The 15,614-nt window shown below is 35.3% G+C and overlaps 1 protein-coding gene across 1 annotated transcript in view; it reads left to right on the top strand.

Moving 5' to 3' along the window:
* TUSC3 (tumor suppressor candidate 3) overlaps window positions 1–15,614 on the top strand; it is a 148,285-nt gene that overhangs the window by 62,646 nt on the left and 70,025 nt on the right. Inside the window, exons 3-5 of the mRNA XM_050895753.1 lie at window positions 5,696–5,813; window positions 8,231–8,371; window positions 8,953–9,093. Of these exons, the coding sequence (XP_050751710.1) occupies window positions 5,696–5,813; window positions 8,231–8,371; window positions 8,953–9,093 (400 nt within the window). The remainder of the gene's footprint in view (window positions 1–5,695; window positions 5,814–8,230; window positions 8,372–8,952; window positions 9,094–15,614) is intronic.

Genomic DNA, 15,614 nt, shown 5'->3' on the forward strand with positions numbered 1-15,614 from the left:
TTCAACTTTCTGGTCCAAAAAACTATTGAAAGCCATCTGATACCTTCACAGCTGTGTAAGTGGTAACATAAATGTCAGTTTTCCTGTTGACACAATTGTTTAGGTTCAATATGACACAGCTGGTATTGAGAGATGAATTAATCATAACAGATTAGATATTCTATGTGCTCTCGAATGTGAAGTCATTGGTGGGGGTGGGACGTGTTTCTAGCAGTTGAAGATGTGGAGTTTTTTCCGTGCACATTTGGAAATGTTTGATTAAACAGTTTTGGTCCCAGGAAATTAAACTTGGTTAGTCTTAATTGACTTTACAAGTTATTACTATTCTTGGTGTATATACTGTGCAACAGCACATTGGAAGCAGATACTAAAGAGCCCTTTGATGCACCGTGATGATGAATCAGTTTGGATTTTTTTAGTTTTGATAAACAGTCAGAAATAATCTAAACAGTGTATCCTCAGGATAGAAGACCAGCTTCCCTTTTTCCTTTGTGCTTAGGTATTCACTCAACTATATAGTTTCTCTCTGTTACCCACATCAGTCACACTACTGAAAAAAAATATTTATGTATGTAAGAAGGAGAACAAAAGAATGGTCACTCTGACAACAGCATCTTCACAGAGATGAAGAGACTGTTTCTCAGTCTATACTTTGTATTGCATCCAGGCAAACGGTAACTACTAGCCTGACTTGAATGCATTTTTGGGTGAAAATTCTCTTCCAGATTCTCTGCTCTTCATCTTCTTGCCTCTTGCAATCTGTTCCCCCACTTTATTATCACTACATTTCCCCAAAGGGATCAGCGCCATTTTACCAACCAGACTTCAACGACTGCCCCGCTCTACTTGATTATTAGTGCTTTGATTTTCAGCTGCACATGGGCTTTGGCTCTAGCCTGCTGAAACCATCACTGTGCTGACTGTTCCTCTGCATCTTTCATTGTTATCATTAACTTGTTCTTTTTTGTTTGTTGCTGTACCATCTAATCACTCCATAAGCAAATTGTATGAGGTCTTTTATTTTACTTTCTAAGCTCTGCTTCTCTCATCTCACTGTCAGAAGCAACCATCTCCGCTTTGCGTACAGGTGCATATCAGAGATGTCTTGTTTGTTGCTAAACAGTTCACATTTTTGTCTGGTTCATTTTTCAAATTCATTGCTGGGGTATTTTCATTTAGAAAGGGATATCTGGGTCAGAGAAATGAAACTGGTCACTTGAGGTTTTTTTCCCCAACAGCTGAAGCCCATCAACAAAAAGATGCATATGTTGTTTTGTTGTTTTTTTTCCTTAGAGTCGTGTTCCTTGAAAAGATCAGAGCAGTGTCAGAGGCCAAAGATGCTGAGTTTCAGTGGATAGGGTCTATACCTTGACCTGCGCCACTAGTTTGTTACGAGATAATGGTTAAAACATGTAAATTAGACATGTACATCTCTCTGAATTTCAAGCTACCTGAAACAAATGGATTTTGTTTTGTATACTTTCTACTACGCTTGTTCATGCCTGTGAATTCCCAAATGTTTCTTTTAAAGATGTAACTGAGCCTGTTTGAATCATTGCAAATCAAGATTAAAGCCTAGAATTAGCACCATAAATGATCAGGAGAAAAATGGGGAAATGCAACAGAGGAAGACTATAGTAATGGCAAGTGACCACTTGTGGAGACAGACTTGTAAACTGCACAAACTGAAAATTGTGGTGTTTCAGTCCTGGATGATGTTTGATAGTATTTTACTGTGGAAGTAACAAACCTGCTTCCAAATTCTTGGAAAACACAGTTTTGCAAAGACAGTATTTATGAAGAAGAAGCTAGAAATAGCAGGTAATGCAGAAAAGTTTATGTAGCTAGTAATTTTCTTTACCCATATGTTGACCAGACTATTGCATTTTTAAAAGCATCAGAAGTTTCATTATATTGAAAGGAGCACTGATTACTCCCATTAGCTAAAGTTGTGTGTCTATAAATACTTATGTGTGTGTAATATACATATAAAGTATATACATAAAATATATATGTAGGACACGAGGGAGATGTTTTCTAAAGACTTCTTTTGTTTCGTTTGAGTGACAAGGCTGAATTCTGTCAGAAATTATTAATGGCATCTATTGGAACAAGCTTGTAGTTACTGCAGAAAGCCTGCTGCAGAATGAGCTCGAAGTCAACTGCTTAAGCTATTCCTTCTGTATTTCTTACAGGGATATATAATAGGTAAGTTATAATTCAGCATATAGTTTGTGTATTTTTAAGTTTTGAGCTTAATGTAGTATGTGTTTCACAAAGGGCTCTGAATGTAGCCGCCTTCTGCTGTTGACTCACAATGTGCGGAAGGAAATGACAAAATATATGAGAGAAGAGATTCCACATAATTTTATTAACATCTACCCTATCAATGAGGCCTCTAAGAGGAGGTTTTTAATCTAGAAAAGAGAGGAATTCTGTTGGTTTCCCAGTTCAAGAAGATATCTCAGAAAACTGTTCAAGTAGCGGATCAAAGAGTAGGTCAACAGCAAAAAGAATTCTGACAGTCAAGGAGGTGTCATCAGAAACAAGAAAGAGGATCCTCTGCCTTTCGTTTTTTTGCTGGTTGATCAAGAGCAGGTAGTAAGACAATCATCGGCAGGTCTCTTAACTGTACTGAGAGGGAATTATCTTTCGAACTTTTGTTCAAAGAAGGAACAGGAAATGTGGAAGGAGCTGTTGAAAGTGTTGCAATTGCTTTTCCAGTGCACTTCAGGATCTTGATAGAACTATTGATGAGTCCTGCTTAAGAAGGCAGTAATTTTATACTTGGATCATAAGAGACTCCTTGTTCTTCCTGTGGTCACAATTTTTTTTTTTTTGTTTGTTTTTACTTTGCAACTTCTACAAAATAAGATCTCGTAGCTTCTTTTCATCTGCAGAATATTGGAAATTTCGTGGGATGCTGTAAATAGGCTAGCATGGATTTTAGCTTGCTTTCTCCTATTATAGATATCTAGATTGCATAAACAGTGTAGTTTTCAACTAGTGTCCATACTCTCTTCATTTTATCATGTGTGGTGAATTTTCTGGACACATTTGTAGATCCTTCAGTGCTTTTCATCATGACATTATGAGTCACCCTAAACAAAAATAAAAGCAAATAAGCATTCTGAATTTATTATCTTCTTGATACTGAGAAGTCATGAAAATATGCACTTAGCCCCTTCTCTTCATTTTGGGAAAACCATTCCAAATAAAAAACAAAAGCTGTTTTGGAGGTAAATTGCAGCATTGATCACAGTTTACTTTAAACAGATGGATACGAATGGGTAGGTGACCTGGTAGTGCATTCTTTGCCAATTGTACATTTGTACAATCCATAATGTGCCAAAAAATAATGCTTTACGGCTTTCTTTGGCAAATAATTCCACAATCTCTTTTATTCTTTTCCTAATATTCCATATGTGTTTTCCTTACTATAATGTTGGACTAATAGAATAAAATTAATCTAATTTAATATAGCTCAAGCTATACAAATCTGATTATCTGCCGTAGACACCCACATAATTAATCTTTTTAAATAAAACTTAGTATTTCATGAGCACCTCTTGCGTAATAGAAGAAATTTTTGTAGCGCGTTTGCTTGGCAGCTTACTTTTCAGTATGATAAATTTTCTAGGTTGTAGAATCTGTTATAGAAAATTTAAGACAACCTTTTGCAAAATGATACTTTCTGAAGTATACTTTCTACCTATTATATTCATTCAAAATAGTTCAAAGATGCAAAATACATAGAGATCAACAGGAACAAGAGTCTTCTCTTAAATAGTGGGGGCATAACTGGAATATCTGAATTTCCCAGAAATACTGTTTCATCACAAGTGAAAGGTAGACTAAGAAGAGTGATGACATCAAGATGAAGTGATTTTTATCGTGTTCTTATAATAAAAATGGTTCAGCTTTAATATAGCATGTTTAACAGAACAGTGCCCTACAGATATTAGTTAAGACTTTACAGCATTCCTGTGATGTTGTCTGACTGCCCTCTTCAGGATGACAGTGAATATGTTAGTCTGCTTAATGTTAGTATCTGTTTCTAGAAATAACCAACCTAATGCCTAAATGACATTTTTTTAATAATTGCAAACTTTTCCCATTGAGTAAGTGTGTTAAGTAGCAAATTTTACTCAATCAGGTAATAAGGGTGAAAGCTGAGTTTTGTTGTGCTTCATAAGACTTATTCTGGGGGGGGGTAAGAGATGATAAAATTTCATTTTAACTTCTTTTTTTTATGATAGATTTTTTTCGTGTACAATATATTCCTTGATACAACACAACTCTGCTGGAGTTGTATGTAATATATTGCATGCCTAAGGCTGATCTCAGTTATGAGGAAATGGGGAGGGTCTTATGACATCTGTGGTCCTGTCATCCTCTTCCCCCTCCTTGCTTTCTCAGAATACAGTATGTATTATGTGTGCTTAGCGCAGAGTTTCTCTTGCAACAAACAGATTTTTGCATCTACAGATTTTAAATAAAGAGCATTCTGCACCATCAAACACATGGAACTGGTTTTATAGAAACACTGTTTTGAGAAAAGCTGCAAAATACATTTATTTATACTACTTCTGCATCTTACCACATGCAAAGATAAGTTGCCAAGTGGTAGAGCCTTGGTTTGGACTCTACAGCAGATACGATTAATTAGTAATATGGAAATAATTAGCAAAGGAGCCTATGTAAAGCGAAAAGTACTGCAAGGATCCTTTCAGGTTTTTTTTTTTTCTTTTTTTTTCTGAATTATTCATTGGTATGGATTTGTCCTGTGGAAGAACCTGTGGTTTTATGGTTCTGTGATTGTGTGTTTAGAGAACGTCTCTGCTGGTAAGGATCCCAGAATTCTTCTCCTGGAATTACTTTTTTCCTTTCCTCTCAGTGTGGACAGGGCAAAGTTGTTTGTTTTGTTTTCTTTTCTTTTAAAATGAATGAGTGAACAAACAAAGCCCAACCAACCAAAAAACCCTCACCTTAATATAGAGCCATGAGTAAAGCCAAGAGGAGGCTTTCTGACAAATTTGAGTGGTAGCAATATGACTTTCTAGTGATGGTAGAAAAGATTATTTAACCCTATGCGTTGTGCAAAATTATCCTTTATCACTTTTAAAATAAGTTTTATAGAAATAATCTTGAGTGTATTATGCCACTTACAAGCCTACTGTTCATTTAGTTAGTGTCATTTCCCCAGTGCTTAGCAGTTTCTATGGCTCTTTCTATGGCTCTGCTGGTTTAGGAAGATTACTACTGTCACATTTCTGTGTTATTTTTCCATTAGTTTCAGAATTCCTTATGTGCAGCTGTCTCCAGCAAGTAAATCCTGATACCGTACTCAAGGGCCACGTAAGCATCTCCTTGCATGGATCTGTTAGCAGATTTGCGTGACGCTTGCCACTCAGACCACTCCTGTTTTCTGAGACTTTTAAATATGGAAAACATTACTTTTTGTTAACATCGTCTTGGGATGTCTCTGGTATAGTTTGACATAACACATTTCTAATTTTGGAGAAGGCAAGTTTGAAGCAGAGTTGCATAACTAGCTGAAACTTTTTTTAATTGATAGTATGGGTGTTGAGAATGATACTGCAAGTGTAAGCCATCTAACTGCTGCAGCTGGTTATAGAATCTTTTTTGCCAGCGAATGCCACATGGATGTACGTTTGTTTCTTTTCCTTAACAGGCAAGCTAATGAAGAATATCAAGTGCTGGCTAATTCATGGCGCTATTCATCCGCTTTTTCAAACAAACTGTTTTTCACAATAGTGGATTATGATGAAGGGGCAGATGTTTTTCAACAGGTAAATGTTGGATACTGTAAAACATTCTTAATTTTTAGAACTACATGGTGATTTGCCAAATTATATAAGACAAATTATTTTCTGTGTGTAGGTGTGTACCTCTGTGTTTTGTATACAAATTCTTCCTGGTTAAAAATACCAGACACTGCAGTTTCTGTGACGTTAGCGAAGACGGATTATACCAGTAGCCACTTCTAGTATTTTCCAAGTGTAGTTTATAATGTTTGTTTATAGATTACATTATATGTATGCAAATTTTTTTTCAATCCATTGTTAATGTCATTTTTTAGAATTAAGTGCAATGCAACTACCATTTAAAGATTTCCTTTATTTTATCTTTAGGGGAAAAAAGCTCTTAACTAAAAGAGCCTTTTAATTGCTTTTATGTAATACAATATTCTTCAACTCCAGTAATATTTTATTAGTCTGGAAGTTCTTCAGGGAAAAGAGAAGAGACTAGTTTAGATTTTATATATTGGCTATGAAGAGTGAAAAATCAATTGTTGGAGAACAGTCTAAGGCCCCCTTTTAAATTGAGTAGTCAAGGCAAAATGCACCCCTTGAAAATTAATACTAAGTACAGACATGCTTTTCTCTGATATTTACCCGTTGATTGAAGCTAAAAATGCAGATTAAGAGGAGTGACAAGTTTTGAAGTTCTCTATATTTTTAACCACCTTTTGGTGAAGTGTGTGATTTAAAATTTTTAGGGGAAAAGTTTAATATTTAGTTTTAAAATACTTAATTTAAAAAGTTTAATTACTGTGTTTAGTAAATATTTTTGCTTCCAATTGACGTCTTAGAATGTATTGTGTAAAGAATGGTTATTAATGGCTTAAGATTTTGCTTTAAAAATTTTAGTTCAAATAAGCTTTAAAATCACATTATCCTATATGGTTACAATAATACAAAATAAGTTGTTTGATCTTGTCTTAAGCCAATCAATACATATTAGAATAGTCCAGTCCAATTTGTTCCTTGTGTAAAAGGGCACAGATTCAGTTTATTTCAGGTGGTATGCATTTAAAGTCATGTAAAAGTTAGACCAAATTAGATAAAATATGTAAGTTTTTGACTGAGAAATACAGTGTTAAGAATAAGTGATACTAATGACTGTTTTAAGGTGGATTTGGGGGAAATGTAGTTCTGACCTTATGTTTATGTGTGTAAACAAGTCATGTAATACTGATGCCATAGCAAAAAAAACCAAAAAAGTAATGTGACTTCGATTTTTCAGCTTTTACTCTGTTCATAGAGAAATGAAAAAGCAGTTGCAGACCAACTGCCCCCAAAATCTATGCAATGTCAGAAAGTTTCTGTATCTCAGAATGTTTCTGTATCTTATAAAATATTTTATTAAACTATTTCACAACATTTGTCTTAGCCTTTTTCAAAATATTTTTTTATTTCCAAATCAGTTCACTAAAGAGGAGGGCTATTTTTTGCTTAGATGGAAAATATTTTAATAGCTGGTAATTTCTGTTGATAAATCCAGTTCTGTACTTGATTACATATTATGTTTTGGTAATGTGTTAAAACTCATTTTGCAGGAATGAAACAAACAAGTTTACTCTGCCTTTGTAGTTTAAAGACGTCCATACTGCATTGTCTTTAAGTATTTCCTCTGATATTGTTTATGTTAATTTTCATTTTTTTCAAGTGTTTTATTGCACTATTTCTGAGATGGACTGAATATGGAGGAATTTTATATAGTAAAATTATATTCTTCTATACCACCTTGCAAAGTTGAAATCAAAATTTAAAGTGGTGAAAGTAAACGTAAACCTATTTGGTTATCACCTTTGAGTTTTTTGATATACTGTGAATAGTTCCAGTGACATCAACACGTGGATTAACAGTTGTAATTTCTAGGGCAAGTTATGTAGTCTAAGCTAGTTATCTAGGCTTTTCTGGATTCAAAAAAGACTAGTCACTAGTGGGTAGTCTGTCTTGAAGCCAGTGGAAGGCTAGATGAATAGTTTAGTCTAGTTAACTTTGGATTGGTGAGAGCTAGGCAAGAGAAACAATGTCAAGCTATTTGAACACTTTTTTCCTCCCCTAGCATTATAACCTAATATACTTTAATAGATTGGATGGGTGTGATGTCTCTGTTTTACTAATTACAGGAAAGTTCTTACAGTATGTGAGAACTTTAAAGCATAAGATACTCTTACTCAGAAAAGCTTGTAGGTGAAATACTCTGAATAATTAAGCATCCCAAAGAATCTACTGGAAGGAATATTCTGAGCACTCTTTTTGCAGGACTATACATGAAGATGTATAAAAAAGAGTAATGTATTGGAGGCAAATTATATTTTTCATGCTAATTAGACTTGTGTTGTCTTATACATAAAAGGTAAACATTCTTGAGGATAGAGTTGCTAATTTTTTTTCTGCTGTTTTTCCTGGTTTTATAGCTGAATATGAACTCTGCTCCGACTTTCATGCATTTTCCTCCAAAAGGTAAACCCAAGAGAGCTGACACATTTGACCTGCAGAGAATCGGATTTGCAGCTGAGCAGCTAGCTAAATGGATAGCTGACAGAACAGATGTTCATGTAAGTCTTTCGACAATTTTAAAAGTTGAAGCCGAGTGTATCCTTGTAGTCTGAGACAGGCTGATGACAAATTCTGTCTTTCCTTAATACCTTTTTTCCCTTAAGTGTAGGTTCTAGAACACATAAAAAAAAAAAAGAAATATAGTCATGGTACTTGTGGTAGCTTCTGCAGTTTGCAGATTATATTCTATTTTTGCTTTGTTAAATTTTAGGTAGTCTTATTCTGAATGAAAACAAGCAGTGATATTGTGATAATTAGTTGTTAATAAGTAAAATGTGCTTTGCAAAACTATATGCAAAACAGATACATCCAAAGGTAGCTGCTCCTAATTCAGACACAATCTGCAAATCTGTGAAGAAATGATGTTTTGGAGTTGAACAGTTCAAAGTCATGCTTAAAACTTTTCTCATATTGTCTGCTTATTAAAGGAGGTACTGTTTTTTCTTATTTAAGTATACCTTTAGGGATTAGTCTTTCTGAGTCTGAAACCAGATTTTAGACGTTCCCTGTTTGTTTATATGGAAGATGATCTGTATGTATGCATTTATTTGCAATCTGTATTTGCATTTGTCTTTTCCAGATTAGAGTGTTCAGGCCTCCTAACTATTCTGGTACAATTGCACTGGCTCTTCTGGTATCTCTTGTCGGTGGCTTGTTATATCTGCGAAGAAATAACTTGGAGTTCATCTACAACAAAACTGGCTGGGCGATGGCAGCTCTGGTATGCAGATTTTCCTTACTAATATGCTTTTTATTAGTTTCTTATCTTAGTATATGTGTCTTCATTACTTGCACAGTAAATTAAAAACCATTGCATTAATACATTGTTCAAAATGGTACTATCAGACAAAGATTCGTAATCTAGATTTTGGGGCTGATTCTCATAAGCAGTGAGTATCAGTTACTATGAGTGATTCACTGAAAATTAGCAAATTCTCTCATAGTTAGCTGCAGATCTTTGTTTGAACTTTAACAAGAAAATATTTCTAATAAAAAGTGTTACTAATGTTCGCTGCTATAGCTCAACTTGCTCTTTTTTGTAAAAGCAGTAATGTTATGATTGGTTTAGTGTGGCTATTAATGTCGGACTGTATTGCTTTAGAGTAATGGAAGGTTAAGAAAAGTAACAAAGGCTTTTATGTGTTTGTAAGAAAATGATAGAAGAACTAAGAAAGAAAGAAAAAAGTGGAATTCTTTCCAAAACTGGTTTCAGTAGTACTGACCTTAACATTCCACTGTTAACCTAAATGAGAATTAGATGATCTTATAGGGTTAACTCTGAGGAAATTCTAAAACTAGCCAATAGTCTGTTTGACCTATTAGTCAACTAAACCCTCAAGGCTATAAATAATGAATTAAGGTTTAACGTGCTTAATAGTGTATTACAGTGTGTTTATTTCTATCATAGTTTTCAAATAACTGAGTAGACTGATGAAAAATGTGGACTGTGCAGCATAGTCAGCTGTCTCAGTTTTAGATAGGAAATAGCATGCAAAGATGGTAGATGATGGTTAAGGTGTATCAATAAGTACTCATTACTCTGCCATCATTGTGACTGACAGAAGAGGAAAAATCTGAAGAGCAGCATCTAAGGCTTAATTTTCAGGGACACAGAGTCAGGAGCATGGCTATCAACACTAGAATAGTGTCTAGGGTTATCAAGTCCAATTAACATTTTACAGCTTAATAAAGCTCCTTCCTTCTGTATTAGCAATATATTAATTGAGAACAGTACTTTTTAAAAATTTATCCATGTATTTTCTACAACATAAACCAAGCTTTTCTTCTTTTTCCATGCAAATGGTTATTTATTCACTTCATCATTTTAAAGACTTTTTCTCAACTTGCGTCAATATGAAGTAACCTTTCTTGAAAGCACATGGCTAGGCTTGTAGATGTATGAGTATGAGTCTACTTGTGCAACAGCATTCATATTTTATTTCACATCTAGGCTCCCTTTCCCACAAAAGCTTGGACCAGATGGTCTTTTGAGGTCCCTTCCAACTTGGGCTATTCTATGATTCTGTGTATTTTAGCTCTGCTAGAAGTAGGTTACTGATATATCCTATAATTGTTTTTGCCTTTTCAAAGCCATGTCATATTGATGGTTTGCTGTTCTGCTCTGATTCAACAATATGAGAAGATACCTTCTTTTGTGACACTTTCAGCTGATGGGCCCGTTGGCAGCCTTTATTACATCAGTTCAAAGATGAAGTTACCTAGTACCTGTTGGGCTCTAATTCATTTTTATATCTAAATAATTAACGAGATTTTAAAGCAAGCTTTTTGTTCAGAGTTCCTTAATATTTGGCGTTACTCTTGAATAATGGCTACTGATAATGCTGTTTTCTCTCATGTGCTATCATAGCATTTCCTACTAGTATACATGGCATACATTCTTTGTTTAAACAGTTTGTTAATCTACCCCGTACATTGAGGAAGGAATAAAGAACAAGATTTCAAATAAACCACCTACAGGACTAGATTTCAAGTAGAATGATGTTTCCTTTTGATCTAGAGAGCCAGGGGCAGAATGTCTTCTTTGTTCCAGGATGTCATTTGGAGTATTCTGAGCTCTAGCAGAGTTTTGATAGTTCTCTTCCAAAGTAAGTCTGTCATACTTAGTTCCATATATTTTTCTAGATTACCAGTATTTTTCAATGATGATACTTTTTAAAGATACACTACCACCAGAAAGCTCAAATTTGATATGTATCAGTCTAACTTTTTTTTGGATTCCTAATCTTTAGGGATCACCTGAGTAAAACAATAATTAGCACACCAAGATAGATGTTTGTGTCCAAAATCAAATAAAGATGTGTAATCAGTGGTATTTCCTTTGCTTAACCATGCACTGTATCTCTGGAGACAGCAATTTTATTCCAATTTCATACCTCAGGGTTTCAGATCAGAAGTTTAATGTTTGAATGTTTTGGGGAATTGTGTTTTTTGTCTTGCAGAGGTTAAAAATCAGTTCTTCAAATCAAGAATCATTCTATTACAGTCTCCATTCAATAAATAGTTGAAGACATAATTAACTTCCTAATTAAATTAAGAAAATTAACACATCAATTCTTTCTTAAAATATTTGCTGTTCTCCTTAGCAGCAGCTGGACATTTTACATCTGAATGTAACTGTAAATTGCAATGTAGAAAACTTCTAATCACATTCAGCTGAACTCCTGTGGACAGGGTCAATGTCCAAATGTGATCAAACATTTAAAGAAATTGTATTAATGCCATTCAGTAATTATCATCCTGCTGATTGTATTGCCAAGCAATAATAGAGTTAAAAGGAATTAAAATGGCATTAATGCCATTTATTGTTGTTGCTAATGCTATTTCCTGTAAAATTCTGTTTACTTTAAAAATGAATAGCACTTAGAGGATGTTTTAGAAAAAGGTCTTATATCTGAAAGTATATAGCAATTAATCATGGCGTTGAGCCGATGCTTCCCTTTTTTAATCTTTGCTGTTCTTTTGCCTTCACAATGTTGTCAAAGCCCCATACTGCAAAATGATGCTTTAGCAAAGATCATGCAGTTACCAGAAGTCTTTTTGGTTTTATTCAGATCTACACAGACATACAAGTTAATGTTATAAGTTCGTTTTGGTGGAATCAGCAGGGACTCCAGATTGCAGGCTTTTGCACAGATTACCTCAGTTCTGTAAAATGACTAGAATATGTCAAGATCCATAGAAGAAAATGGACAGTCATTAATATATCCATTCTAAGGTGTTGTGTAGTTATGATTCTCCTACATGGTGCTTTTTTCTACCAGTAAAACTTGGAGCTTCTTTTTTCATAAAAGCTCATTAAAAGGAGAAATGGAGAAGATGGCGTCTAGTTAAGGGGAGCGAGTCATGCCTAATAAAATGCTTTTATGAAGGGTTGTCCTGGTTTCGGCTGGGACAGAGTTAACTCTCTTCTTAGTAGCTGGTACAGTGCTGGGTTTTGGATTTAGTGTGAGAATACTGTTGATAACACACTGATGTTTTAGTTGTTGCTAAGCAGCGCTTATCTTAAGCCAAGGACTTTTCAGTTTCCCATGCTCTGCCAGCAAGCAGGTGTGCAAGAAGCTGGGAGGGAGCAGAGCCGGGACAGCTGACCTGAACTAGCCAAGGGGTATTCCATACCATGGAATGTCATGCCCAGTATATAAACAGGGGGGAGTTGGCCAGGAGGTGCAGATCGTGGCTCTGGCATCGGTCAGTGGGTGGTGAGCAATTGCATCGTGCATCGCTGGTTTTTTTTCTTTTTTTCCCCTCTTCTTTGTTTTGTTATATTCCTTTTCATTATTATTATTGTTAATATTTTATTTTAGTTATTAAACCGTTCTTATCTCAACCAATGAGTTTTACCTTCTTTCACGATTCTCCTCCCCATCGCACTGGGAGCCGGGGTGGGGAGTGAGGGAGCAGCTGCATGGTGCTTAGCTGCTGACTGGGGTTAAACCACAGCACTAATAAATACTTAATTTTAAAAAATTATGTTCTTCATGAATATTTTCTCCTTTTTGAACTTCAGAAACCAAATTAAACAGGGAAAGCCTTGCAAGATGCATAAAAACTACAGGAAGCCCATGTTTTTGACAGGAGTATTGGCAATTATTTTGTTCCTTATTAGCAGTTCTTTTTACGGATGTTGCAGAACTGAGAAAGCACAGGAGCTTTTTTCTAAAAGCTATAGTTTTGGGTTTTGATTGTTTTTGGGGAGGTGTTGTACTGCTAGAGCCAGCATTCATTAACCATATGGAAAATAACATTTTTAATTTCAACTGAAACTCTTTCATGGATATCCTGGAATTCAGTAACTGAAAACTGCATCATTGCAAACAGACAAGTCTCTTGTTTTCTTTTCCTTGTTTTTCAGAGTTTCTTAGTTTGTTTTGAAGAGCTTTTATGCTCTCAAATGTTGGATACTTTTTATTTAAATGAAAAATCGACAGTACCTCTCTGCCTGATTGAATGATCTGTTCCTAAAAATTAGAAAAAAATTCTCAGTGTAAAGCGCCTCTGCTGTTTTTACTAGCAGAACAGAGGATCCCAGAAATGTTGACAGAATTTTTATTTGATGTCTCCATTGATACCAAAAAGTTGTGTCTCATAGGTAGTATTTCCAGCACTGTTCTAGGAGAATATTTAGGAATGCAATTTTTAGTGATCAATCTAATGATTTTGATAGACTTTGAGAAGCAAGACCAGAACTTTCATGTCACACATTGATTCCAATGCCAATTCACACAAGACTGTTAAATTGGTTTTGTCCTCAACATTAGATTATGCAACAGCAATGCTGTCAGCAGTTCCATCCCCTCATTGGAGCACTGCAGATTCTGGTAGTATCTTGTATGCCTTAGGCATTTTTACTTGCAACATTACCCAGAAGACTTTTAGAATGGCAAACCAGGATGACTGAGTCACAGTACATAATATCCCAAATGGTGTCTTCTGAGATCTCATCCAAAATTTATCCCCTAGATTATTTTAGACTTTAATTCAGATCCTGCTGTTCATCTATGGATATTTTTCCCTGTGTCATGCTAGCACAAAGATGAGGAAGGACTTCAGTCCTTAGATATTTGCAGAGTCCTGTCCTTTTATACTGATAACAAGAAGCAATTCAGATTCTTGTCAAGACTCTTCATTTCTTAAGTGGAGAGAGTAAAAGGTCAGATGGTATAAACTGGGCAAATTTCTAACATTTTAGATAAGGAATTGCTATATTTTAGACAACAGTACTGGTGCTGAGAGTTTATCTGTTCAGTTGGCTAGAATGTGGGCTACTGGAGGCTTTTTAAAGCATTTTCTTTACCAGGCTGCCACTGTGGTTTTCTGCATGTAATTTTCAGTTTTATTTTATGTGTATATTTCAGATTTGCCTGTATACCTGTGGAATCTGGGAAGGCAAAGTCTGTGCTCAGATTAGAAGGCAGCTGCCTAGGAGTTGACTCTATTGGGCAAAATATGTCAAGTCACTTGAATGAGGAGACAAAGCATGTGTTTACTGTTGTAACAGTTAATGGTTATGAGAAATGTGTTTTGTGCTGATACACTCCACAGTACCTATACCGTACAGAACATTCATCATCAGTTGTTGCTCCAAAAGAGCTTGAAGGGTTTCATGGCTACTAGTGGCTTCTTTACCCCCTTCTGGGAATGGGGATAATAAAGTAATATGTTTTATTCAAAGATACAGCTAGAAAAAGTCAGGCTCTTCTATGTGAGTAGATAGGCATCTCAAAAGAACAACAATCAATGCAGCTTATTAGTTTCCTTTTCTTCCCGTAGTTAGAGGTTTTAGAGATGCACGGTACCTTTTAAAGATACAGAAACCCATTCTCTTTGCTTCTGTGTTGTACTCCCTGTCCTTGAATTGTATATCTCTTATTGGAGATTCTAATAAGTGATGGATAGTTATTGAGAAGTTGAGTACAGATCTTGCAGCTCTGTAGCCTTCATTGAGTACAAAAGCAAAGTTAAACTGGATAGAAAGGATTACATTTCTTTGAAACAATAATTGTGAAATGGCTGAAAATTACATATACAGAACAGTATAGAAATTAAGTACAGAACTGGCTGCCTGTGTCGCCCCTTTTTTTGAAACCATGCTTGAATTTAACTATTCATAAATGAATCTAGAATTTCATTATTTTTCTTAAGTTACAAAGTATTTGCCATGTTTTGGTTCTAAACTTGCAGAGAAAAATCTAATGATCTTCTTTGTATAGTATCTGCTAGTAGGAAACTTCACTTCAAAATGCATACCAAATGGCTTTTTAAGTCTCTAGTAATTTTGTTTAATAAACTGGCAGATAGTGTTAAACAAACCTTATGCCTTTGAGAAAGTGATGTATTAAACGCAAATCAGTTGACAAAGCTTGCAAGACCAAGAACAGCTGAGAAATTCTGCCCATGTACCTGTAAAGTTGTGTCTTGCTAGCAATTCAGTGTTCTGGTGGGACTCTTGGTGCTTATTTACCTTGTGTCTGTTCTTAGGAGCCTTGTGGTACACACACAAGCGCACCACGGGTGAGCTCAGCGAAACTAAGGCTGAAGTCATGCACTGTGAAGCCATCAAGAAAGCACCACTTGCAATTTGTTAACAAGGTCCTTCAGCAGTCCTGTCTACACATACAGTGTACTCACCTAGGGCTGGTAATAGGGCTGAATTTCATTGCCGCTAAAGACATCCTGTGGACATTTGGTCCTGGAAACATAATGTGTTGTAGCAAATCATTG

Source organism: Gymnogyps californianus, chromosome 4 (assembly GCF_018139145.2).
Source record: "Gymnogyps californianus isolate 813 chromosome 4, ASM1813914v2, whole genome shotgun sequence".
Taxonomy (NCBI): Eukaryota; Metazoa; Chordata; class Aves; order Accipitriformes; family Cathartidae; genus Gymnogyps; species Gymnogyps californianus.